Below are 23,704 nucleotides of genomic sequence, written 5' to 3' on the forward strand. Positions count from 1 at the left end.
GGTTTGATTTTTGAGTCTGCAACCAAATTATATGTAAATCCTTGCCAAGTAGAGAGAGGATAAAAAAGAGTGTGCGTTCTCAAATATTATTCTGACTCACCCAATTTCTTGTTTTACCAAATAAAAACTGGGAGGAGGAAAGAGGCATTAAATTAACTTATTACTGTGTGTGAAAGCCAGAAAAAAAAAAATCAGCGAATAAAAAGGTTAGCAAGCCGCTATGATTATACAATGATTTCAGGTGAAAATTACAAAGCTAATATCCTGGTATTTAGTCACTGCCTTCAGTAATGATACAGTTGCCAAGTTTGTATTTGTGCCAATGGAACAAAAGTTGTAAGTGGCATAATGGAAGATAATCTCTTTTTCTTTGTGGCTTTTTTAATTCAGTGTTTTAATCCACCCATTTAATCACACAACATATATCACATTAGTTATAATATTTATAGTGTTTAGGAAAGTTATTATAAATAGATTACAGTGTGGTTGTGGGGTGTATTGGTTGTAGTATTTGTGTGTGTGTGTGTGAACACATCTCAGAGGTATGAAGCAGTTCTAGAGTTTGCACTTGGGAGTGGTTTTACATGAGAATAGTAACCAGATATTTATTTTCAAAATCCCCGTTTGGTTGTTACCAGGCTTGCTCATTATTTTGGAAAAACAAGATTTGGTATCAAAGGGGCCTGATACTTACAGCGTTTAGATCTCTGCCTTCAACCCAGTCTGCGAAGCATTTCTGTTGTTTTAGAGTCCCCAGCGTTGCTAAACCACAAAATGTCTTTAATATGTTTTTTATAAAGTAGTTGAACCATACAGTAAAGATGGGGAAAGGGGGAATTTATAATGGCAGTTAGCGGTTGGGTTCTTCCTTGGCGTGGCCGGAGCGGAGGGGGGGGGGGTGTGATAGCAGGATCTGTGTGGCTTTGGGGGACTGCCCTGCACATAATCATCTCGTGGGAATGTGTCCTCTTACTCCACACGTCCTAGTCAGGGCTGGGAACTGTAATAGTGAAGGAAATTATAAAGGACAAGAGAGATTGTTTTTCTCTGCCGTATTGCTAGAACGTGGGTCCGGCATTCCTGAGTCTCAGGCTGTCCTTTTCGGAGTCCTTTTCGGAGGAAGGAGGAGTACAGAATTCCTGGGCTTCCCAAGCTGGACCCCATAGTCCTGGAAGCTGGGAGGGCCACCCTGGACCTTCCTCAGGGAAAGAGTGAAACCCACCCCCTTGAGAAATCACCCCTGCTTGGGCTCTCTCGGCTTGGTGTCAGCAGCCGTGGAAAGTGAAAGTTGGTCAGGATTTCGGTGAAAAGATTAACCAGAAAACATTTCTACTCCACTTTCTAAAACTGAATTTTCTCATGGGGGCGGGTGGGGGGGAGCTATCCCTAGCAAGAAGGGGCCACAACAAGATTCTAACACGTAGGGAAGTAATTTTGGAAGGTTTCTTAATGGATCCTGTTTTTACCCCCCCTCCCCAAATCGTATGTCATACGGTGGTGGCAGTGATGTGTGTGTGTGTGTCTAGCACAATTCAAGGCCAAGGTCATGGGGGTCTAGGGAGCCTCCAGGGTGGGTCAGTGGGCAAGAGAGGCCCTGGCCGAGCTGCTCCAGCTGCCCCAGCCCAGCCTCGCCCCGTGGCCAGTGCCCCTGCCTGGGCCATCCAACCCAAGGTGGAATGAAGTTTCCTGGGAAGCAGGGCACACGAGGAACTTTTGAATTTACCAATGGCATAAAAAGTATATATATTTTTATGACAACGGGCAAGTTTCAATTGGTTGACAGAAATGGCGAGATGTGACGTCAAGGGACACTGGTTAGAATGCCAAGGCCGGCTGGGGGGGGGGGGCGGGGAGACAGGCACAGAGAGACACTGGGATGGGGCCCAGGAGGCCTTCTTTCTCTCGGGCCCCTGTCGCGGGCATCCGGGGACAACCAGGTCCATCTGGCTCCGAGAGAGGGCATGCCCAGGCAGGGGGATGGGGTCCGAGCACAGCGACCCCGTGTCGGCGTCCCCAAGCGCCAGAAACCACTCAGGCGCTCCTGCGGAGCAGGCAGAAAAAGCAGCTGCGGCCTTCTTGTCACTCTAACCAGTGTCCGGGCCCTGGAGCCCGGCTGGTCGCGACCGCGGGAGAGGGCGCGGGAAGGAACCGCGCGGCCCGTGTGCAGCAGTGTCGTCGTCCGGCTCCAAGATAGCAAAGCTGCGGCCTAGAACTTCTCCCCGCAGCTCCTGCGCCCTGGGCCGGGGGAGCAGGAAGTTGTTTCTGCGGGGAAGGAAGAGAGCGAGGTTGGAGCCGGGCAGCGGCTCCGGGCACGGTGCCCCCGCCCATCCCATGCCTCCCCGGGCACCGTGAGGGCCCCCCTCCACCAGACACCTTGCGCCCCCCCATCTCTGGGCACAGTGCGCTGCCCCCCTCCACTTCACAGGATCCTCTGAACCCCGCCTCCCACACCACTGGGCACCGCGGCCCTCCCGCAGCCGGGCGGGCGGTGTTGGGACGAGCCGCCGCGGGGTCCTCCTGGTGCGCGCCCTGCCCCGGGGGAAGCCCGCTGCCACCGTCGACCCCAACCCCTGACCCGGAGCCTCGTCTAGAACTCCACGGCGAACACTAGCCTCGCTGGGATGAGCCCGGAGACCTGGCCGCACTCCGCGGCTCGCACGGGGCTGCGTTCAGGCCAGGGACCGTGGGTTCGCCCCGGGTCCCCAAGCCGGGCCCGAGCGTGCGCGCGCGCGCCCCGCTGCCCGCAATCATGGCAGCCGGCGCCTCGGAGCGCAGCCGCCGAGCGCGCTCCGGCAGCCGCCTCGGTGCCAGGGCGGCGGGGGCGGGCCGCGGCCGGGGCGTGCGGGCCGCCGGGCGCGAAGCAGAAGGCTGATGAGTCCCCGCGGCACGGTGCCCCCTACCCCGCGGCGGCAGGCGGCCGGGACCGCGCGGGCGGGGAGCCCCCGGGGCGACGTGCCCGCGGGGGCGCGCACGCGGGGCTGCGGGCCCAGGCGCGGGGCCCGGGCGGCGAATCCGCTGCTCGCGCCGCCCGCCCCGCCCGCGCGCGCCGGCCCCGGGAGGAGGGTGCGCGGCGGAGGGTGGGTTGGTGGGGGGGCGGCGGGGAGGGGCCGCGCCCGGTCCTCACCCGCAGCGGGCACGGCCGGGGGCCCCGGGCGGCCTTGTTGGTATTCCGGGCACAGCCGAAGCCCTGACCTCCCCGCGGAACAGGGGCGCCCGGGAGCGCGTCACGGCCGCTGCCCCCGGGCGGTCTCCTCGGGCTGCGGGGCCGTAGGCGCCTTGCTTCCCCGTCCCCTCCTCTCCAGGTCCCCCGTACCCCCTCCCCCGCCCTGATCCGGCGGCGAAGGGGTGGGCAGGGAAACGCGCTCTCTGGGACAGGTGCCAACTCCGAGACAAAAGACATAAAATAGGCGGCAACGGGGGAAGCGCGGCCGGCGCGCTCGGGCGGGGACGGAGGCGCCGCGGGGGCCGCATCCTCGGTGCCGACCCGGGAAAGTTTGGGAAGTCGCCGCGGCGGCTTCGCAGCGGCGGGGGACACACGGGCCGGGCCGCCCTCCGCGCCGCGCTCGCCCTCTCCGCGCCGCTGCTGAATAATTCATGGCGCGGCCGCCGGCCATTAGCATGCACCGGGCGCGCGGCGCGTCTGTGCCCAGCCGCCGCCGCCGCATTCGGCGCCCCGGCCGCACTAGACGAGCGGCCGCGCGGAGGCCGGGCCCGCGTTGCCCCCGCGCTCGCCCGCCGGTCCGCCGGCCCGGCGGCTTTCATTGTGCCCCGGGCCCGCGCCGCCCGGCCGTCCGGTGACCGTCCGCACCCCGCAGCGCGCCCGACGGCCAGTCGCTGGAAGTTCGGGCCCGCGGAGCCCGGCCGGCAGCCCCGGGATGCACGTGAACTTGGAGAAAGTCGCGGGGCGCGCCGGCGCGGACCTCCGCTGCAGGGCGTGGGCGTCCCCGGCCCCGCGCGCTTTCGTTTTCGTCCGGGACAAAGGTCCCTCGCGGCGCAGGTCGCGGACGTGGAGATCGTGTCCTGCGGGCCACTCTGCGGGGAGGTCCGGTCGTTCAACACAGGGAAGCCGGAGCCAGGAGAAGTGGAGCAGCGCGGTCCGAGGCGCGGCGCGGGACCAGGGGAGTGGGGCCTGGCCGTGCGCTTCGCCCGCGCCGTCCCGGAGCTGTCGCGCCCCTGCCACGAGTTGTGGGACATGGCACCGCTTTGCTCTCTGCCCTTTTCGCCGCGTAAAGGAGAGAATCACTTGGAACCCACGACTCAGACCGATGGCCGAGGGCCTGTGCAGCCGTGGGCACGATAGCGCAGCGCCGGCTGCGTCCGGGCGCGTCCCTCCGGCAAGGGCAGAGCGCCCCTGTCTCGATTGGGTTCACTCTCGATTCTTGAGGCCGGTAAGTGCATTTCTCACTTTCGCTACTTAGTGAATATTTAAATATTAATGAAGGGATTTCTAAGAAGAGCCCTTCTGTAGGGCAGGCCTTCCACAGACCAGGGGACCCGGGAAGGAGGTCGTTCTTGAACCTGAAGCCGCACCAGCTTGCAAGAACTCCATGGCCGTCATTAAAATTCTGGAACTTGGAATTTGTGAAATACAGCTTCCGATCTCAGGTGTGTGCCGGCCATTTGCCAGAGAGAATTTTGTTGAACACATAAAATACCGTTAGCAGGCATCTTACGTAGAATAGAAGGAAAAGAGAACACATCTGTTTTTAGATTAGATGTGTTCGGAAAGGTTAATTGGAAGCTACAGTCCAGCAGTGCTTCTTATTTTTTTCTGCTGGTCAGGCATTTATGAAGAGCTGGTTTAGGGCGGCCCTCGGTCAACCACTGGCCGATTGGGCCGGTGGAGTGAAAGCCCTGTGCGTGGAAGCTGCTGTTTATGGTGGCATAAAACGAAAAACAACTCATAACTTTTCATAATAAATCCCCCTTTATAGGTGGGTCACATACGGGCCCAGCCGGCAGCCCTGGGGAATTTGTGGGGAGCAAGAAAGGGGGTGGAGGAATGCACATTGGCCGTAATTACAGGGTTTTAAGGTAACACTGAAATTAATTTCTTCAGAGTTGGGCTTCAGAGGCCAAGGCAGCCTCTGCAGGCCAGCACTATGTTCATTTTATTTTAGTTTGTCGGTTCTAGCTATTTGGGATTTTCAAATGCTTGTTTGTACTTGCGTGTACCTATCCTGTTAAAATGAAACCTGTAACGGGGGGGGATTAACCCGGTTTTTGCTATGATCATATCGCAGGTGTGATTTCCCCTCTACTCTCCCCCATCTTGTTGATGTGGTTTGGACAACCTTGCTGGGTGCCTTGACCACAAAATAATGGGGAGGGGGGCCTGCTTCCCTAACACCCGGGAGTGTGAGCTGGCACTCGGAGGCTGTGTTTCCGGGAACGTGGACAGAGGCCTGAGTAGCCCAGGCCTGCCTCATGCCTCCCTCTCCCCGGGCTGCCTGGTTTTCAGGTCTGAGGGGAGAACCCAGAGGGACAAGGAGACCCCTTCAATAAGGTCTTGCCCACCTGGCGCCGAGGCTGAAAGTTTGCTTCGTACTGTAGAGCTGTCCTCGCCATCTTCTTTTGCTAGGCCATCCTCTGCTCCCTCGGTCCCCTGTTTTACATTTGTATTTATGACTTTATCAGAGGCAGTTAGCAGACATGAAACCCGGGGGTGGGACATTGGGGAGTGATCTCAGAAACCGGGGCGCAGCTGCGGAAGGCATGCCAGTTCGGCCGCGAGCTGCTGCTTGCCGTGGCATTGGCGGTGACGGGTTAGTAATTACGGAAAGCCCAGCTTCTGTCGGGGCCTTGCCTGTAAAATGCGGGAGACGTTTTCTCAGGTCCACAGATGACCCGTAACGTAGCACACGATGGGCAGGGATGGTGTGGCGTTCTGCTCAGACTGTCGGGAATCCCCCAGGATTAAAACAGACCCCGAAACAAGGGGCATGGGTTGCTCCCTCTCCGCGGGCCTACGGGCCATACGCTGGGAGCTGGGCAAGGCCTGAGCATCCGAGGGCCACTCAGTGGGGGGTTGCTGTTCGTCACAGCTCCAGAGGTCCATCGCCTGCCCCGTGTGTGCCCCGGGCAAAGGGAATGTGATGGGGCTGAGAGTCCACTGCCAACATCGGGGCCTGCCCCGCAGACGGAGGCCCTGCCTCGGCACCAAGCCATCCTGTCCTGCCGTTGTCCTGTCCTTAGAGCCAGCCCAGTTCCACTGGAGACTCCCAGTGGAGACCCGGGTCCCGCCAGGGGCTTCTTACTACGTAGGGATGTCTCACCCGGATAAAAATGTATTTTTGAGGACGAGGACGCAAGACGAGGTTCGGAAAATGAAACTGGCGCCTGTCTGGTTTTTATCACTCTGGATTTAAGGGAAAGAATGTGCTAAGCAGGGCACAGGGTCTTGTGGACCGGGGCGGGCTGGCGGGAGGACGGCCTTCGTGTTCTTGTTTTTGTTTTCAGCCAGGGCCGGGCCCGCCGTGGCCCCTGGCCTGCACTGGGGCCTTGCCGTGCCCCGCCTCTGGCCACTTGAGGCCCCCGATTCTGGCCTGGGCGTCTCCAGGGTGTGGGTGAAGCTGGCTGCCCAGGTCTCACACGCCGCCTGAACAGGTGCAGACAACATCTTGCTTGGCTCCACGGAAACAGCAGGGAGCTTTGCGGCGGGGCTGCTTTCGGGTCCCTGTGGCCACCGTGGATGACGCCGTGCACGGGTCTCACTTGCTGCCATTCTCACCCCGGCGCGGACGAGGCCTGACCGGAAGGCAGAAGGTGGGGCCCAGGGAGGGGCCAGAGGGCTTTGCCCACCCTGACGGTCACCCTGCCCGGGTGGGTGCTCCTTGGTGTCCGGGGAAACCGACATGTACCTCAAGTGAGGGACGGCGCTCGGGAAGGGAAGGAGGCCCCAGAGGCCGGGCAGGAAAACATCTTAAAAGCATCACACCTGGCTGTTGTCGGGCTGGGAGGGTGTATCTGCATGTCTAGGGAGAACAGAGAATGCCCTTGCGGAAATCCCGTGAAGGGGGGCTGTCCTAGCTCACGTCCAGGCAGCTCCCATCCGGCCCCCACCCCGGGCTCACCATGAGACCCTGGACAAGTGGCATCACCTCCCGGGACTGCACCCCAAGCTCTAGAGCAAAAATAAGAATCCCAACCTCAGAGGGTGATTCGGAAGGTTCAGACAACATTATTTCCACAGACCACGGTTCCTGGCACGCGGCAGGGACGCCGTAAATGGCTGTTGTAATTGTTTTCATTGTAACTAGTGATCGCCACTTTTATTGCTGGTTATTATTATATTTTTGAGTTTCTAAGAAGCAGGGAACCTAGTTTTGGTTTCATTAGAAAGGACACCTGAGAGTTTACCATCGCCACCCCCCCCCCCCCCCGGTGATAGCGAAAGTGAACCTTGATCTTTTCAACATAGAGTGTCAGGAACTTGCAAAGCCAGGGCTTCCCTTACCCCAGGGACTTGGCTTAGGGACGTGCTTACGGAGGAGGTGCCCCTTCCTCGGCACCTAGGAAGTCGAGACCTCCCCAGTGATGGCACCTGAGGAACCCACCTGGGCGCTGGCCCCAGGGGGCCGACCAGGGCGAGACAAGGGCAAGACACCGTGACTCAGGGGTCCAGAGTGGCCCACCCCAGCCGCCAGCCTCCTTGCGGGCAATGCAGGTAGCAGTTGGATGGGAGGGTTTAACCACTCTGATGAGCTAATTGTTCTTTGGCCCCACACAAGCGAACGTTTACCAAAACGCTTGCTTTGGGAGAATTTTCTCTCTCAGCTGATCATCCAGGAAGACCCGGCAAGATTGCCCTTTCTCAAAACATCTTGTTGGAACAAGAAAGAACCCCAGATGGTACCAGCCATGCTTTCTGATGTTACGGAGCCGAGGAGGGAGAAAAAGCAACAATTGTCTCTGGGCAAAGACAATGGACCTTTTATATGAAATATTTATTTTCAGGGCTGACCAGTGTCCCGTTGGCTGGGCCAGTGGAGCGCCAGTGTCTGAGCATCACAGGTCCTGAGAACTGAGTCAGGGATGAGATTTACAGAAAAGGAAAAAAAGAAAGTCCCCTGACCTGTGGTTCTTGGGAAATTTCAGTGGGAATGTCTGGCTTTTTTTTTTTTTTTTTTTTTTTAATCGAGTGGAGTTTAAACTTTCACAAGTTTATTTTTTCTTCCTCTGTGATTTCTTCTGCAAGGCCACAGGGGCATGTTGGCAAGCATTGGAAAGGTAGCCAGGTCGGCCTTTGTCTGCTGGGAGATGGCAGAATGGAAGTGAGACAAACTCACTTTGTCGGAGTTTAAGAAGAGGAAGGGTCTGTCCCCAGGGGGTGGGGGGAAAGCCACCAAGAGCAATTGGGGACAATATTTGTGATTCTCTGGTGTCCTTCACTCCTCCCCGATCCTGTTCTCCGATGAACTTGGGATCTGACCTGACTTGGCGAAGCCACACATGGTCTCTCGAACACCCTTCCAGCTGGACAAGCCTGGCGGCCCAGAGTTGAGCCGGATGGACATTTTCTGAAGAAACAGAAGGAACGGGATTTTACTCTGAGGCCTTCTTAGGAGCCACCTCCATCTTCCCCGCTCTGGGGCTGCCGGTGGCGCTAGAGCTGCCGACCCTGGCTTCTGCCGACCCAAGGTCCAGCTTCAGTGCAGCCAGGAAGGCGCCCTGGGAAGCAAGGCCTGGATCCCAGGCTCACGTTAGGGACTCCGGGAGGAACTGATCAGGCTGGGGCTCGTGATGGAAACATCGGAGAATCAGTCTTCCTGGCGTTGGGAAGGCCGTGGCGGACAATCGGCTGAGACCCCCCACCAGCTTAGGGGGTCCTCAGACTGGTAGGCGGAGGACAGAAGAGGGAGTGGCCCCGATCAGGGTGGACGAAGACGGGCCCCTCCCTGTCAGGCTTCCCCTTTACCCCAAAGACTTGGTTGGCAAATTATAATATCTGGCTTCAAAAATGAGGTTTTGTTTTTTAAATCGCTGTCGCGTCTTTAAAAACACAAAAATCCTGGAACCTCTTAGCTGTGGTCTGTTTCACCTTCTGCATTAACCCCCCCCCAAAAAAAAACGCTATGAAGAGAGTTCTCTTTGGGGGTAACCGCAACAGTCTCTGAGGCCACGAGTAGAGTTGGTAAGATTGGAATGGAAAAGACTGAAATCTCCTGACATGAGGCAGAACGACCGTAAAATGCAAGCTTTTATTTACTGGGTTTTTTTGTTTGTTTGTTTGTTTTAACGGAGAGGGGTTTGAAAGTAAAATGCTGCAAAGTCTCACTGTGAAATTTTGGACGGGAAACTTGTTTCGGTCCGTATGCAGGAGTCTTGCCTTAGGGATGGCTCAGAATCCCTGTGGATGGATAAATCGGGCACCTCTGCAAACGGCCGGCCAGGCCCACTGTTGAATCAGCGGCTAAGAGGTTTTCTGAGTAGATATATGACCCCAGAGGTGATGGTTATTACTGCTGAATGAGCCTGGTAGTTGTGGTGAGAAAATGTGTGCATGGGACGTACAAAGTAAAGGCCAAATTATCTTTTTCTGTTTTTGGAGTAATAGAATTTCCCCTTAAGATGGAAAACAAGAATGTTGTCCCTGTTGCCCCGGTTTCTAAAGGCAGGGCTGGGTTTTTCTGCGAATCGCCCTTCCTTTAATTCTAGGATGTCAGATGGTTAGGAAGAGCATTTAGCTGAAATATTTACCTGCTGATTTGGGGCTCTTCAATCTAGATTCGTCTTTCATGTGTTTAAGAGCGATATTTACATTCAAATCAGCCTTTTATAATTACATTTTAAATTATAATGAAATGATGGAGCCGGGGCTTCAGTCTTCCATATGTTTTAACAGTGAGAGACGCACTGGTGGGTTGCATATCACATCACCAGCCCTGGGCTCCGAGCAGGCGTGAACAGGCACCAGACACGCAGGTGCCGGCCTGCAGGGCCACATGTGTGTCCTGAGGATGTCAGGGTCCCTGCGTGTCACCTGTGGAGCCCTCCCCGCCCCGCCAGGGGGAGAAGGGCTTGTGGATGGGGATCCTGGCCCCGGCGCTGTGGTTCGGCTGCCAAACCTCACAGCGTGCAGTGCATCCGAGAAGGGCCTGGTCTGGGCCTGGCTGCCCCTCCGCCCTGGCTGATGTCTTGCGTCCCGGACCCCACGCTGGCCCGCAGGCCTTGGGGCGGAGGCCTTTATCTCCTGGGCAGCCAGCTGGGCACAGCAGCGGCCACTTCTGGTCGTGGTGATAGTGTGTGTGGTGTGTGAGTGTGTGTGTGTGAGTGTGTGTGAGTGTGTGTGTGTGTGTGTGTGTGTGTGTGTGTGTGTGTGTGTGTGTCGGGGAGACCGGGTGAGGGAGGGTGCCCACCTCCTCCTTTCAGGGCGGCCCCCAAACGGCCCTACAGTTTTCAGTGGCTTTCCCCATGGATCATGGGGGACGCTCTCCTCCCGGGGCCAGGCTGTTGGCAGCCGTGCCAAGCCGTTCCTGGAATGGAATTCCCAGCGTTCCTGGTCGGGCGCGTGGCATCGGAATCCTACCTGCTTTGTCTCTGGCATCAGCTGGTGAGCTAGTCACGTGGCCGCGTGCGTGAGACCAGAGCCCGAAGATCAGAGGGCGCCTCCTGGCCTCTTCCTTCTCGCTCCCCCCCCACCCCCCGGCCTTGTGCTTCGGGTATGGCCATCTCTGCACAGGCATAAAGCAGTATTAAAATAAAACGTCCTCCAGGCAGCCGGGGCGCGGGGGGAGCTCCCAGCCACAGAAAGGCCCGTAAGCCGGGGAGCAACCCAGGGCCCACGAGCGAACTCTGGCCTCGGCGGCCCAGCCTCGGTCACTCCACGCGGTCCCTTCCACCCCCAGAGCTGGCCCTGCCTGCCCGGGGACCCTGCCCACACTGGCAGCCTTGTGGCTCACCCTGCACAGGGACAGCCAGGCGGTCATCGCCTCAGCTCCTGGCCACAGAAAGGGCCGATGGAGAGACCTGGGCAGGCTGGCCAAGCGGCCACGGCCCGTGCCTGCAGGAGAGGGCCGCCGGGCCCGGTAGATCTCCAAGTGAGAGTGCCTGGGTTAGAACCTCAAGCCCAGTGACCCAGGCCAGGCACGGGTCACCTTTCCTCGCTGTGGTGGAAGATTTGCCTCGGTGAAACTGGTGGATTTGTGACGGTCTGAATGGGGTGTGGTGATGGGCCTGGAGCCCGACCCTGGGCCCCTCGCCGCGGCCTGGCTGTGTGCATTTTTCATTGTGTCGTCACAGCAGCCCTGAGTGGCTGGAGCTGAGACCCCCGTCCCGTGTACTCATGGGGAAACTGAGGCCGGGAGAGGTGGCGTGGCTTGCCCGGGGTTAGGTGGCCACTTGGACCCAAGGCTGGGTTCAAGCCAGTGGTCCGGCTCTCGAGCCTGACGGCATAACCTCCCAGGGCATCGGCTAGAGTGGGCTCGCTCCAGGGGATCCCGGGGAGCACAGCCGGGGTGCTGGCTGCCGCCTGCCCCTCGGCCGGGCCCAGCGTGGGAACAATGTGGCCTCTATCCCCGGAGCAGCCCAGCCAGGCAGGCGGCTCGCAACATGGCGCCCAGGGCCGCGCCGCCTGTCCACGGGGAGGGCTGGCGCCCGGGCACGGCCCGGCTCCCGGCGTCCTCCTCAGGCCGGCCGCTGAGTGGCCAGACGCTCCTGCTGCCCCCTCCCTCTCCCGCTTGGCCAGCCGCCCCCCCCCCCCGGTGGTGGGTTTCGGGGTCCGGCCCACCCGCCTCTGCCACGTCTGCCATCCTCCCGGCACCCATGAGCATCTTTCAAAAATTCCCGGTGGGCGGGGCTGAGCCGTAGCGGCCGCCTCTGGCCCCCCCTCCCCGGGCAGCCAGTGCCAGATGAGAGCAGGAGACAAAAGTAGCATTTTCCTCGTCCTCCTGGGCTGGCAGCGGGGCCTCCCCAGCACCACTTGGCTCTGGCAGCCCTGCCTCTGTGTGCCGGGGTGGCCGAGGCCCAGGCCGCGCCGGCCAGGACCGAGGAACCGATGGACGATGGTGGCCAGAGACCAGGCGCCTGAGGGCCTGTTGGACGGGGGCTGGCACCTGGGCACGGCCTGCTGGCCAGCGGCCCCTGCCCTCCTCTGCTTGCCACGGGGACCAGCCGGCCGGGTGAGGGACACCGTTTTCACTTCCCTGCTTTTGAGAACCTCCGCATCCTGCACCTCGGGTAAGTCTCCTTCTTCCCTTCTCTCGCGCTGGAGATAAGCCGAGGGCTCTGCCATCTTGTGCTCGGTGCCTGTTACGTTTCCTTCCCTCTAATTGGTTATCCGAAATTCAAAATTCTATTTCAGACCGCCCCCAGCCCCCCACATCTTCAGTGAAGTGAGCCCTTCCAAAAACTGCAGGGAAGATGCAGCAGCCGGACCCATTTATTTTTAAGACCCAAAGCTGTAGGCTTCAGAAATCACAATAAAAATGAATGTTTGTTATTTCACAGTAGCTGCATGTTCAATTATAATTTGAACAAATGTTTCAGGAGGCATTAATAGGCACGGCCTACTCTCTCGTGCTCAGTTATGTCGGTTTTCTGGGGGGAGGTCTTATCATCATCCTCATTATTATGATTTTAATTTTTGGCGACGCCAGGAGTGGCAGAGGGAAAAACACCAGAAACATCCATGCTCCTCCCAGCAAACTCCTCGGCAGGCAGGGCCAGGCTGGCACACGGGAGGGTGGATTCTGCTTTGAGAAACAGAGGCCCTTTCATTTTGTCCGGCATCTTTAATGCTGCCATGTCCACAGTTGAGCGATCCAGTTTCTTTCTCCCTTTTATTTTATTTTATTTTTTGGGAGGGACGGGGGATAAAAGGAAGCTCTTTTCGGCTCTCAGCTTAGTGTGGGGAAAATCTTTTAGGTTGTTTTGGGCTTTGTATTTTAAGCACTTATTTAAGCCCGGGGGTTCCAGCTAACATTGCTGTGCCGGTTCCTAACCACCCTGCCCACAGACGGCTTCTGGGGTGCATGTGGGCACGTCCACCAGACCAACCCTTGGGGGCCCTGAGTGGTCCCAGGGCCTGCCTGTGCCCTGATCTCATCCTGGTTTCGCATTTGCAGAGCTGTGGCCCAAGGCATCCTGACCATCCAGGGCCTGAACCGTGGCCAGCGGGGCAGGGAGTAGAGTCCCTTGAAGACCTTTGGGTCCCTGGGCCACGCCACCACTGCCGTCTGGGAGCTGGGTTCCGTGACTGCCTGAGTTTCTCTGTTGGTCCCAGAACCTTTGCATTTAAAAGGTGGGCTTTGCAGGGTTCGGCTCGAGTTCACCTCCACCCTCTGGCAGGCTGACAAAAGCACCGCAGACACGGCCCGGTTTCCCCACGTTTGAGGGTAGCAGCCAGGGTCTTGATTTATGGAAAATGGAAAATCAGGCCCCGAAAGTTCCGAATTGCAACGAAGAGGAAAATTCCCACGTGAATACGTTTTTGTTTTCCTGATTCGGAGGCATTGGGGTCCTGTTTGTGCAGGCCTGAGCAGCTGGCTGGAGCAGACACCACCAAATATTGAGACTGAGCTCGGCGCGCACGAGGAGTATCTGCGCCTGCTTTTGTTCTTAGATTCGACAGCAGTCGATCCTGGAGGATTTGGGGCTGCAGATACAGGCGTATAGAGCAGAGATAATTAAAACATTTTCATGATTATGACAGCCACATTCTGCTGCTGCGAGCTGGAAGATCACTCCAGCCAGATATTTAGGAAGCACCAGATAAAACACTGGTGACAAAATAAAAGTAATAGAAAAAAAACTGTGATAAATTCTAAAGGCAAAAGAGGCAACAGGATAGAGAGAGGTTGGTGGGGGGGGAGGGAAGGTTCATCATTTTTAAAGAATTTATACTTTTAATAGCTGCCCACTCCTCGTTTTTAAAATTTGTATTATAATAAAATTATAGTTTTATTATAATGAATGTAGGTGAATAGGCCTTTAATCCTAAATCCTGAAATGACAGGCAGATTTCCTGAGCATTAACTCGTCTTATTTTTGGACAAGGTAGAGGCAAGCGGCGTAAAGTCAATTAATTTCCATAAATGAGCATTTTCATCCTAAATCAGTATTTTCCACCGAGATTATGTTCAATCTAATGGTTTTAATATATATGGATAACACATTCTCCAGCATACACCTTATATAGTTGAGATAGTTACATGGGATCGATTATCACCTTCGTTTTTTAACTCTGGTAATAATACTTTACCTCCCCCAAATCAGTAAAATTCCACAGAATCTTTTTTTTTTTTTTTTTTTTTAATCAGGCAAAAGTATCAGCATTCTCCATGGCACCCAGTACTTCTCAGCAGTATTTTTTTTTTTTTTTTAAGAAAGTACCACACATAGCAGTTTTCACATCATCGCTTCTATATAAATTCCACTATAGACTGAAATTATACATTCTCACAGCACAGATGGGCTGGTCTGTCATTATGACTGCCGGGTCCTTGTTGGAACACACAGCATATTTCAATTGTGGAGTCGACAATTTCGAAGAACTGAGGTCAAAATAAACAAGTTGCATTTGCGTTTAAAAGCAGTCTTATTAAATGATCTTCTGATCCCCTGAAAAATTTGGTAGCAAAACAACCATCACCTTTATTAAAGTTTAATTGAAAATTTGGTCTTCATCTGCATCTTTTTAAGACTCCAAATGCCCTATGGCAAAGGACCTTAAATGTTCAAATTAATTACCAATTTTTATCTTTTTTTACATCCTGAACAGCCTAACACTAGATTTATATTAAAAATGACAGGGTTTGGGACTTCTGATTTTAATATCTTCATAATCTCTGTAGGAAAGACATTAAACCTTTTGTTGTTCTATGTACTTTCATGCAATTATTTTGAGAAGCTTCTGAAAAATCAGATGATAAGTATCTTGCATGGTCTCAAGGTCCATTTAAGTCCAAACTGAAAAAGAAAATTCAACAGGTAAACTACAAACACTAGCTATAAACTTAAAAAAATTATCTCGCAAGATAACAATGCAGAATTTATTGGTCCATATCAACACACGTGAGGGCAGAGCAGTTTTACAGCCACTATAATTTGCAAATGATGATAACTTTATTTTGTGAATTTGCTCACGTTGGGAGGTAATCGGTTCTGAGGGTTCTTTTTCCGCCCCCGCCCTGTCTTGAAATGGTCACTTCTGCGTGTCTTAATTCTGGATTCAGGCTCCGCAGCTCTCAGCCTCCGAGGCCCTTCCTGGCCAGGAGCAGCTTCCCCAAGTGTCTGCCGTGCTGAATGAGAGAAGGGTGCTTCCCTCTGCCGTGTCCTGAATGCGCCCAACACCCTTCCAATTGTGGAACTTCCAAAGTAGAAGTGCTTTGTTGCGGCTTGTTTATTTTAAGGAATGTACCTGTTGGCGGAGATGTTGGGGAGTAATAGGAAAAGTGAAATGTTGATGAAATTTGCCAGAGCCGTTTGGGAGCTGCTCTCTGTAGCGGCTGTGCTCTCGGATTTTTTTAACCACTTCATCCTTTCTGATGTTGGTCTTTGACTCTTGTCTCTGCATCAGAAATGTGTTTATTATCAGCCCCGTGAATGTGGCACTGGTCTGGGGCTCTCAAAGATGAGGCACAGGGAAGCATCCCAGCCTTCCCGGGTCAGAGCTTCAGAGCGATGGCGTCATAGTAACGACAGTGGCGGTGGCAGTGGTAGTCATGACAATACTCCACCGTGTGCTTCGCACCATGCCAGGCTTTTTCGTGTTTGGAAAAGAAGGGTGGGTGGAGGAGAGCATGAGCTCCAGAACTCGTGGCTGGGGTTCAAGCTGAGTCATTTATAGTTGCTGGCTGTGCTGATCAAGGGTGAGCCATTTCACCCCTCTGTGCCTCAGTTTCCCCATCTGTAAAACGGGGACAGCAGGTGCCCCCACCTCACAGTCACACACATAAAGCCCTGGACGCGACACTTAGTTCATAGAGAGCAGCCCATGATCCTGTTTATCCTCGATTTATTTCTGAGTTTCAGAAATGCCCGCAAGGTGGGGGTCATCATCGCCGTTCCTCCAGGGGAGGCCCTGAGCCTTAGAGGGTCAACCGTCTGATGATGGTTGGGATGGATTCGAGCCCGGGCCTGCCGCCCTCCAAAGCCTGTGTGCCTTGTGCATTAAGTGATAGTGTGGACACGCGTGTCTACGCAGCAGCCCGATGTGGATGGCGTGCCTTTGCCAGTGTGTGTGCACCCTGACGGTACTGTAACACGTGTGCTACGCACGGCTGTCCTGTGCTCCCTGGTCCCTGGGCCACCCCGAAGATGCCTGGCCGGGCGTTCCACTGCCCACTGGATGGGCGGGTCTCCCAGCGCTGGGTGGACGGGCACCCAGGTGCGTGAAGCTGGGCCGGCTGCACTCTGGGCGTCGGCCAGTCACCCTCGTTCTCCTCAGAGAGGCAGGCCATTCCGGACGCCGGCCATTTGCAGACCCGGAGGACTGGCATCGGGCCTCCAGCCCAGGAGAGGAAATGGCGGCGGGGCAGGCCCAGGACGGGATCGGGGAAGGCGGCCGAGGGCGGGAGCGGCCGGAAGGCCTGGGGTGGGCGCGTCATCGTGCCGGCACCCTCCTCCGGCGTTAGAGCCAGCCTTCCGTGCAGGTCTGCATGTGTGTGCACGTGTGTGCACACGTGTGTGCGTGCGCCTGCGTGCCAGGCTCGGGCCCCTGAGCCGCACACCCAGGAGCCTGAGCAGGCCGTTCCCCCCACCCCAGGAACACGGCGGGGACTGGGCGGGGGGTTTGATGAGACGGCGTTAACCCCCAGCCCACCTTTGGGCAAACAAGGCCTCGATAAGGATGGTTCTTACTGCCAGGCCTTGATGTCATCTTTAAAGCGGGGCGACAGCGTCGGCCTCGGGGCGCGGTCAGACGCGGCAAGTGGGAGCCTGTCTGGAGGCCGGGTGGCTGGCCTGTTTCGTCCTTCGCTGTGGCCTCGAGGGAAGAGCCTGGAGGCCTGGGCGTCCAGGTGAGCTGCCTGCCCCTCTCGGCCTCGGTTGCCCCGCCCGTGAGGCAGAGGGTAAGTCCTACCCACAGGTTTCTCATGGAGGAAAACGACGTCACCTGCCATTGACGGGAGCAGGTTTGGGGGGCCCGGGAAGAGGGTCCTGCCTTGGGTCCCTGTGACTCTCGGGGGACTCGATGGGACGCAGGAGCCAGGCCCCCAACCCCAGAAGGGAGCCGGGGGTGGCTCCGGGGGTCCTGGCTGCTCCAGCGTGTGCGCCAGAACCTCTGGCCCAGTTTCCTGGGCGCCGGCCCCGCCCCGGCATTCCTGCGGTGGGTGTGCTCGCGCTTCCGGCCGCCGTGGGCGGAGGGATCCTGGGGGCAGGCGGCCAGTTCCCGCCGTCCCGCCCGCCAGAGCCTCCCTGTTGTGCTGCTTCCTTCAACTCGATGGGACGAGGGGTCCCACCTGAGCCCGCCGCGCCGGGTCCAGGCCAGCGGACCCCCACCGTGGCGGCCGAGGCCTCCAGCGGCTGCGTGGGGGGCTCGGGGTGTGGAGAGGGTGCCCTCCGGCCGGCGCCTTTGTCACTGCGAACGCGCAGTAGTAAGTCGCCAGCACTTCCGAGGCTCTCGGCACCGGGTGGGTGGGTGGGTGTGCCTCGAGGGTCTCAGCTTCGGGCCGGGTGCCCCTGCCCGGCCTGTGACCAATGCCAGCGGCCCGTGACCAATGCCAGCGGGAGGCCCAGGGAAACAACTTCCAGGTGGTGACTCCTGGGCCCGGCAGCGTGGCCGGCCACCACGGCCCCCAGCCTCGGCGGTGCCACGAGGGACAGGCGTGCCCTGCAGTCAGTGTCCAGTTGCCAGGGGAGGGGTGAGAGAGACCGGCTGGGGCAGGACCAGCGGGGGGACCCAAGTGGCAGAAATCCCCTGCCTTGGCCCGCTGGAGAGAGGCGGGGGCCGCACTCGTCTCCCCCATGGGAGGCCGGCCGATGTCCGATATTGCAAACAGGACTCGGCTCCCTGGGGTTGGGGGGAGCTGACCTTCGTTGACCTACTAAGTGCTAGGCCCAGGGCTGAGTACTTCTTTTTGTTTTAATTTTTTCTTCAGTTTTTGGCCACACCACGTGGCATGCGGTATCTTAGTTCCCCGACCAGGGATCGAATCTGCGCCCCCTGCAGTGGAAGCGCGGAGTCCCAACCACTGGACCGCCAGGGAAGTCCTCAGGGCCGAGTACTGTAATCACCTCTTTTTAAACATCCATTTTTAAATTTAATCTGCCCAATTCCGTTTTGTTTCAACATCCAATCAGAGCCAGCACGTGCCAGCGCTGTTCTGGTGGCGGAATAGGGCACAGACAAGGCACCCGTGTGGAAGGCGGGTGTGAACGGTTCTCTCTCTGAGAAAACCAAGGCTCAGAGAGGCCAAGGAATGTCATCAGAGTCACACAGCTAGCAGGCGACAGAGCCTGCACCCAAACCCAGGTCCGTGACTGCAAGACCCACACCCTTCCCCCCCCCGCCCCCCGCCCCGGCCGGGGAGCAGCGCGCACGGGATCCGTCTCGCAAATGCTGACCTCGGCGCGTTCTCCCCACAAAGCCGTCGCCAGGCGGACCTGCCCTTCGGCGTGGAGTTCTGCCCCAAGGGAGAGCCAGGATTTGCCTCCGTCCCTCCCCTCCTGAGGAGCCATAGACTGTGGTGGTTCTGGGGGCCCCCAGGACCCGTCTCTGCCTGGGTTGCTGTTTCTCTAGGATCTCGGGCCTGCCGGTTGGGCTGACGAAGCCCCTGGCGCCCTCCAGGCCTCTGTGCTCAGCGTGCTGGCCGGGCGTGGACAGCACGCAGCGTGGCAGCAGGCGATGGGAAGGAGGGAGCCGCGGGTCGTCCTTCCTCCCAGTGTTCCTGCGGCCCAGGGTGGGGAAGCGTACGAGGTTGTAGGCCCAGGTGACGTCAGCAGCTCTACAGAGGGTTTAACACTCAGACACCAGGAGTCAAACCTTCGGGAGGTGCTGTAGAAACCCGAAACAGGCAAGACCATTTTGCAGGCTTGAGCGTTCTCAAAACGGTCCTTTCTGCCTTGTGCCAAATCCAGACCCTTCCGTTGTACGGGGAGCCTGCTGTGTAGACCAGGAGCCCAGGGGTTTTCTCAGGGTTTTCTCCTGGGGGCTTGTTGCAGGCACGATTCAGCGTCTGAAGGACCCTGACCTCTCTTCCGTGGAGACGCACTCAACTTATCTTGGGGTCCGTGGACTGGCCGGGAGTTGGGTGTCATCGGCACCTGCTGAGGTCTGCTCCATGGCCGCGTTCCCAGGGTGAGGGGGCTCCCACAGGTAAGGGTAGAACAGGGGTGTCGGGGTGCCGTGTGCAGGGCAGGTTAAGCTCTTGTGAAAGCAGTTTTCTGCCGGCGAACAGGAGCCCCGTCATGTGTTAGAGACCCCGCCGTCGGTCCCCGTCTGCCCGGCCCCTTGTGTGGTACTCTGTCCCTGATCCTGCAGCTTCCTTGCATCACCGGGTGGATGGCCCAGCGCCCACGTGATTCTCCAGGGCACCTCTCAGAGAGGTTAGGGAGCCAGCTCTGGGCGGCCCCGGCTTGGGGTGCGGGAGGGGACTGGCGGCACTGTCCAGGGACCAGAGGGGACAGACGTCGTGGGGCGCCGGGTCCCCAGCTGGAGGGCTAGAGCCGTGAGGGCTAGAGTCTGTCCCCAGCTCCCAGGCAGGGAGGCCGTCACTCAGCAAACATGGGCGCCCTCCAGGAGGCCCAGGCCCAGGCTGAGATGGTGCGGGTGGGGAACAGAAAGTTAGTCTGGAGCAGCCAGTGCGAGTGCCCGAGGAATCCGGGAGGCCCCCTGGAGGTGGCAGACCCACGGCCCCAGGCTTGTTAGCGAATCCAGCCGCGGGCCTGCCACGTCCCAGGGCCGTGCTGCCAGGCGCCGCCCCTCCCACCGCCCCACGCCAGCCCTGCACAGGCCACATCTGCTGCCGCAGCCCTGCCAGGGCTCCGCCTCCATCCCCATGGAAACCACGGGGACTGGGGGTCCTGCTGCATTTGGCCCGCTGACTGGTTTCCATTAGAGGCAGCCTGCTTTCCTTGAGACTTGCCCCTGAAGTTCAGGGCTCCTCCCAGGGGTTTCTTCCTGCGTTTACTAAGCGCCGGCCTTTCCTGTGCCAGGGCACCCAGTGGTCTAGGCCTGCCCGTCCTGGCTGGCATCCCTCTGTGGGGTGAGTGCCCAGAGTCCCACCCAGGGCCGAGGCTGCTCTTCATCTTAACGGGCTGCAGGCTCAGACTTCGTCTCTTCTCACCCAGGACCACTAACTGCTGAGGCGCGGACGCTGGACCTGAGTCAGGGGCCCCGGTCTCCCGTCCCAGCTGTGCCATAGAGTCGCTAGGGGACCTTGAATGGCCCCTCCCCTCTCCGGGCCTCAGTTTACCCCTCTGTACAATGAGAGGGTTGAAGTGTTTCTCTAGTTCCTTGCAACGCCACAAAAGGAGAAAGAAAGTGAAGCTGCAGCAACGCCAGCTCTCCTAGAGTCTCAGTTCTGGGATTTTTGTTTTCAGAGAGGGATTTTTTTTTTTCCTTAAAGGAAGGAGCCATGGAATTTGACCGGAGATTAAATTTGAGAGGCCGACAGCCAGCCAGATCCCGCGGACCCACGGTGGGGAAGGCCGGGCTCGGCTGTGGGCGGCCGTGCCCGCCAGGCTCCGCTTGACGTGTCGGGTGCCCAGTGACCTGGCTGTGAACGCAGCGAGCAGAGGCATGTGCCGTGCCCCCGACGGAATCCAGAGGGCTCTGGAAAACTACCCGAGAGGTTTCCGGAGGTCAGAAATGTGGGCAGAAAATGAGATCCAGCTTTTAAAAAAAAAAAAAAAAAAAAAACAACCCAGCTGGCTCATCCTCCAGGGAGATCGGGGGCCTGTGAGAGACCTGGGGGAGCGCCGATGCTCGGTTATCTTTGAAGAGCTCGCCCAGGGCTGATCCGTGGCAGCTGCTGCAGACCCAGCCTGACGGGCGCCCTGGCGGAGGTGCCGTCTTCCCTCACTCCTCCTCTCACGGGAGATGCCGGGTGACGCTAGGGGACATTTTTGCCCAACCTGCCCAGTGGGTGCTTTGGCTCTTCCCATGAGAACCCTCAGCTCCCACTTGCTTATCGTGAAATGTCACAGATATCGTGGGGGCTGGCTTCTGCTCGGTCCCTGCAACTGCTGTACTGGGGACACTTTGCAGCTTATGACAAGGAGCAGAAGCTCAGGGGCGACAGGCCTTCATAGCAGCAGGGAGTGGTTTGCTGGGTGGTTTGGGCAGATTGCTTTCCTCCCTGGGCCTCCGTTTCCTCAGCTGTAAAACGGGGGTCGTGACACTGACCTGCCGGGTTAGTGTGGAAATTAGGTGAGCCTTGGGGTCGAGGCTGGAGACGTGGTAGGTGATGGCGTCAGACTGCGCCCACCCCACATCCCCATCGTGAGTGAAGCAGGCAGCGCGTCCCAGGGTGCCGCAGACCCACGGCGGGGCTGACCCTCACCCGGCCCGTCTCCAGGGAAGTTGGGGACAGACTGCATTTCTCAAGGTCACCTGGAACCCACTGCTGGAAGGCCCTGGGTAGCCAGCACGATGGATGGTGCTTCCTCTTCCTCACCTGAGCCCAGGGAGCACAAACCTCCCTGCTGGAGGCCGCCTGGGTTTGCTGGCAGGTCGTGGTGGCAGGAGAAGCGGCCGACGGGCCCTGGGGACATCGTCATTGCAGCTCAAAGGGTAGGCTGGTAGCATCTTCCGTTTTCTGTCCTGGACAGGAGTGGAACTTTGGTCTGGATGACGGCGCCCCGGGAGCCACTGCCTCTGTGCACCCCAGCCCGGCCTCCCCAGCGCAGCAGGCGGAGGGTGTGAGCTCAGAGCAGCGGCCTGCTGCGCTGGCTGACGTTGCTTTAGACGCGGGGAGACTGGGATAATGTAGGAAATGATGGAAATTTCCCCAGGGAAAGAAGGAAGGGAAGCTTAAGTGCCCAGATAATTATACAGCCTGGCGTGGTGATTTATGGCGGGCAGGCGGGCAGCACTGCCCCCTCCCGTCTCAGCCCCTTGTGCCCGGAGACCGGCGGGCGCCGCCCAGCACCCGAGTTAGGCCGTGTGTCACAGGGATGGAGCCCCTCGGTGTGCTGGGCCCCGACGTCGGTTATCGGGGCGACGTCGTGGAACTCTGACGTGCCCCCCACCTGGAAAGCTGAGGTCTGGGAGGCTGAGCCCCTCACGCAGCTCTAAATGGTGGCGCCCAAGCCAGGCTAGCCAGTGTCTTAAAGCCCAGAACCTTCCCTCTGCCCACAGCTGCATTTGGGGCCTCGGGCGGGCAGGGCCTGGGAGGCGGCCCATGAGAAAGGTGACAGATCAAAGCAGGGTGGCAGCTATCACCGCTGGTGCCACAGGAGGGGGACAGCCAAGACCGCAGAGTTGGGCAGAAGTAAGAAGGTGCGTTTTCTGGCTTGGATCTGGGGCTGCCCTGTAACTAGACGAGAGACTCCAGGCAGGCTGCCTGGACAGTGCACCATTTGGGGCCTGACCTTGGGTGGCTTCCGCTGGGGACTTTCCTCTGCTGTGACCACACCCATCCCCCCCTCCCTCCTAAAATTCCCGGGGGATGTCCCAAACAGCTTCTGACCTGCCCAGTCATCCTCGACTCCCCTCCCTGCCACACCCAGACCATCCCGAGTCCTTGCAGTTCTGCTTTCAGCATCTCGCCGACGCCCTCCTCCACCCGCCGGACGGTGCCCATTGTCTTGCCCACCCAGGAATGTGCCCCGTCTCCCATCCTGCAGGCTCCCCTCCAGCTCCTGGCTGCAGTCCAGCCTCCCCTTCATGGGACTCGAGAGGCCCCCAGCAACCTGCCTTCCCCCTTCCACGGCTCCATTCCCCACCTCTCCAGACTGTGACGCAGCATCACCTCCTCCTGGAAGCCCTCCCTGCTCTCCACATGCCCACTGCCCTACAGACCCATTACCCTGGGAGACTGGGCGCCTTGAGAAGGACAGGCCAAAAGCACCAGCCCGGCACAGGGCAGGCTCTTGGGGAACATTTCATGAATGAACAAAACAGAATCCAGAGATTGAAACAGAAGAAGAGAAGGCTGTGCACCAACTCTCTGAGTTCCGGGCCGCACGTAAGCCATCGAGTGCGCCACTGCGGCCAGGGGGTCAAGGCGCTTGGAGAAACAAGCAGACAGTTTACTTTTCCGCCTTCATCAGATACATTCCGTTTCAGGTCAAGTCCGGGGCTTGTGAAACCTTGTCACAAATGGGTGTGATGGCGCCGGACGGACAGGCCCAAGCTCTGCACCCTTGTGGCCGGGAGGGTGGACTGCGGGGATAACGCGGGGCCAAGGGGACCCACGCTTCTTCCTGGGGGTTCCAGCTGGGAAGACCAGCTGGTAGCGGTGCCCATGGGGCTTGTGGGCCTCTTCCCCGAAGATCACTGGGTGTGAAAGGCAGGGGTCCGTCGGCCCATCAGATGTCATCGGTGCGTCTCGGCACGTTCTGTTCAGTTAGAGTAGATATTTTCAACTCACAGGTATCCTGCCTGGTCCTGCCCCTACGTTGTCACAGCTCACAGGGGTCCCCTTCCTCCAGGGGGTGATGACAAAGTGTGGGGCCCTCTCACCTCCCCGCCCCCGGCAGTGGCCGGTTTCTTCCAGGTCGGCCCTGGGCCTGCAGCCCCTGGGTGGGACCCACCGCAGCCCTCGTCTTCCCGTCGGTCACCTCCACGGGTTGGTGGCAAACAAGCGTGTTGGCGCCCAGC

The 23,704-nt window shown here is 58.2% G+C and overlaps 1 protein-coding gene and 1 long non-coding RNA gene across 27 annotated transcripts in view; one reads left to right on the plus strand and one right to left on the minus strand.

Annotated features, from left to right (window-relative positions):
* The window catches only part of LOC113621156 (killer cell lectin-like receptor subfamily G member 2), a 65,900-nt gene that overhangs the window by 21,274 nt on the left and 20,922 nt on the right, over positions 1-23,704 (plus strand). For 9 of the 26 annotated variants that reach the window (XR_003433069.1, XR_003433070.1, XR_003433072.1 and 6 more), the window contains exon 1: positions 3,240-17,534. The exons of 2 other annotated variants lie outside the window; for them this stretch is intronic. Coding sequence is in view for 10 of the 24 variants with exons in the window: in XM_027107972.1 (XP_026963773.1) it covers positions 17,132-17,534 (403 nt within the window). In the remaining 14 variants the exon portion in view is untranslated. Of the gene's footprint in view, positions 1-3,165; positions 20,743-23,704 lie in introns of those variants that run through there. 15 more of the 26 variants (XR_003433078.1, XR_003433080.1, XR_003433081.1 and 12 more) reach the window with 13 other exon arrangements.
* On the minus strand, positions 1,712-3,239 carry LOC113621161 (uncharacterized). Its single transcript, XR_003433088.1, has 2 exons — positions 3,125-3,239; positions 1,712-2,262 (listed from the first exon to the last, which is right to left on the minus strand). It is a non-coding gene; the product is annotated as an uncharacterized LOC113621161 (long non-coding RNA).

Source organism: Aethalodelphis obliquidens, unplaced genomic scaffold (assembly GCF_003676395.1).
Source record: "Aethalodelphis obliquidens isolate GAN/ISIS:26980383/991018 unplaced genomic scaffold, ASM367639v1 scaffold8, whole genome shotgun sequence".
NCBI lineage: Eukaryota > Metazoa > Chordata > Mammalia > Artiodactyla > Delphinidae > Aethalodelphis > Aethalodelphis obliquidens.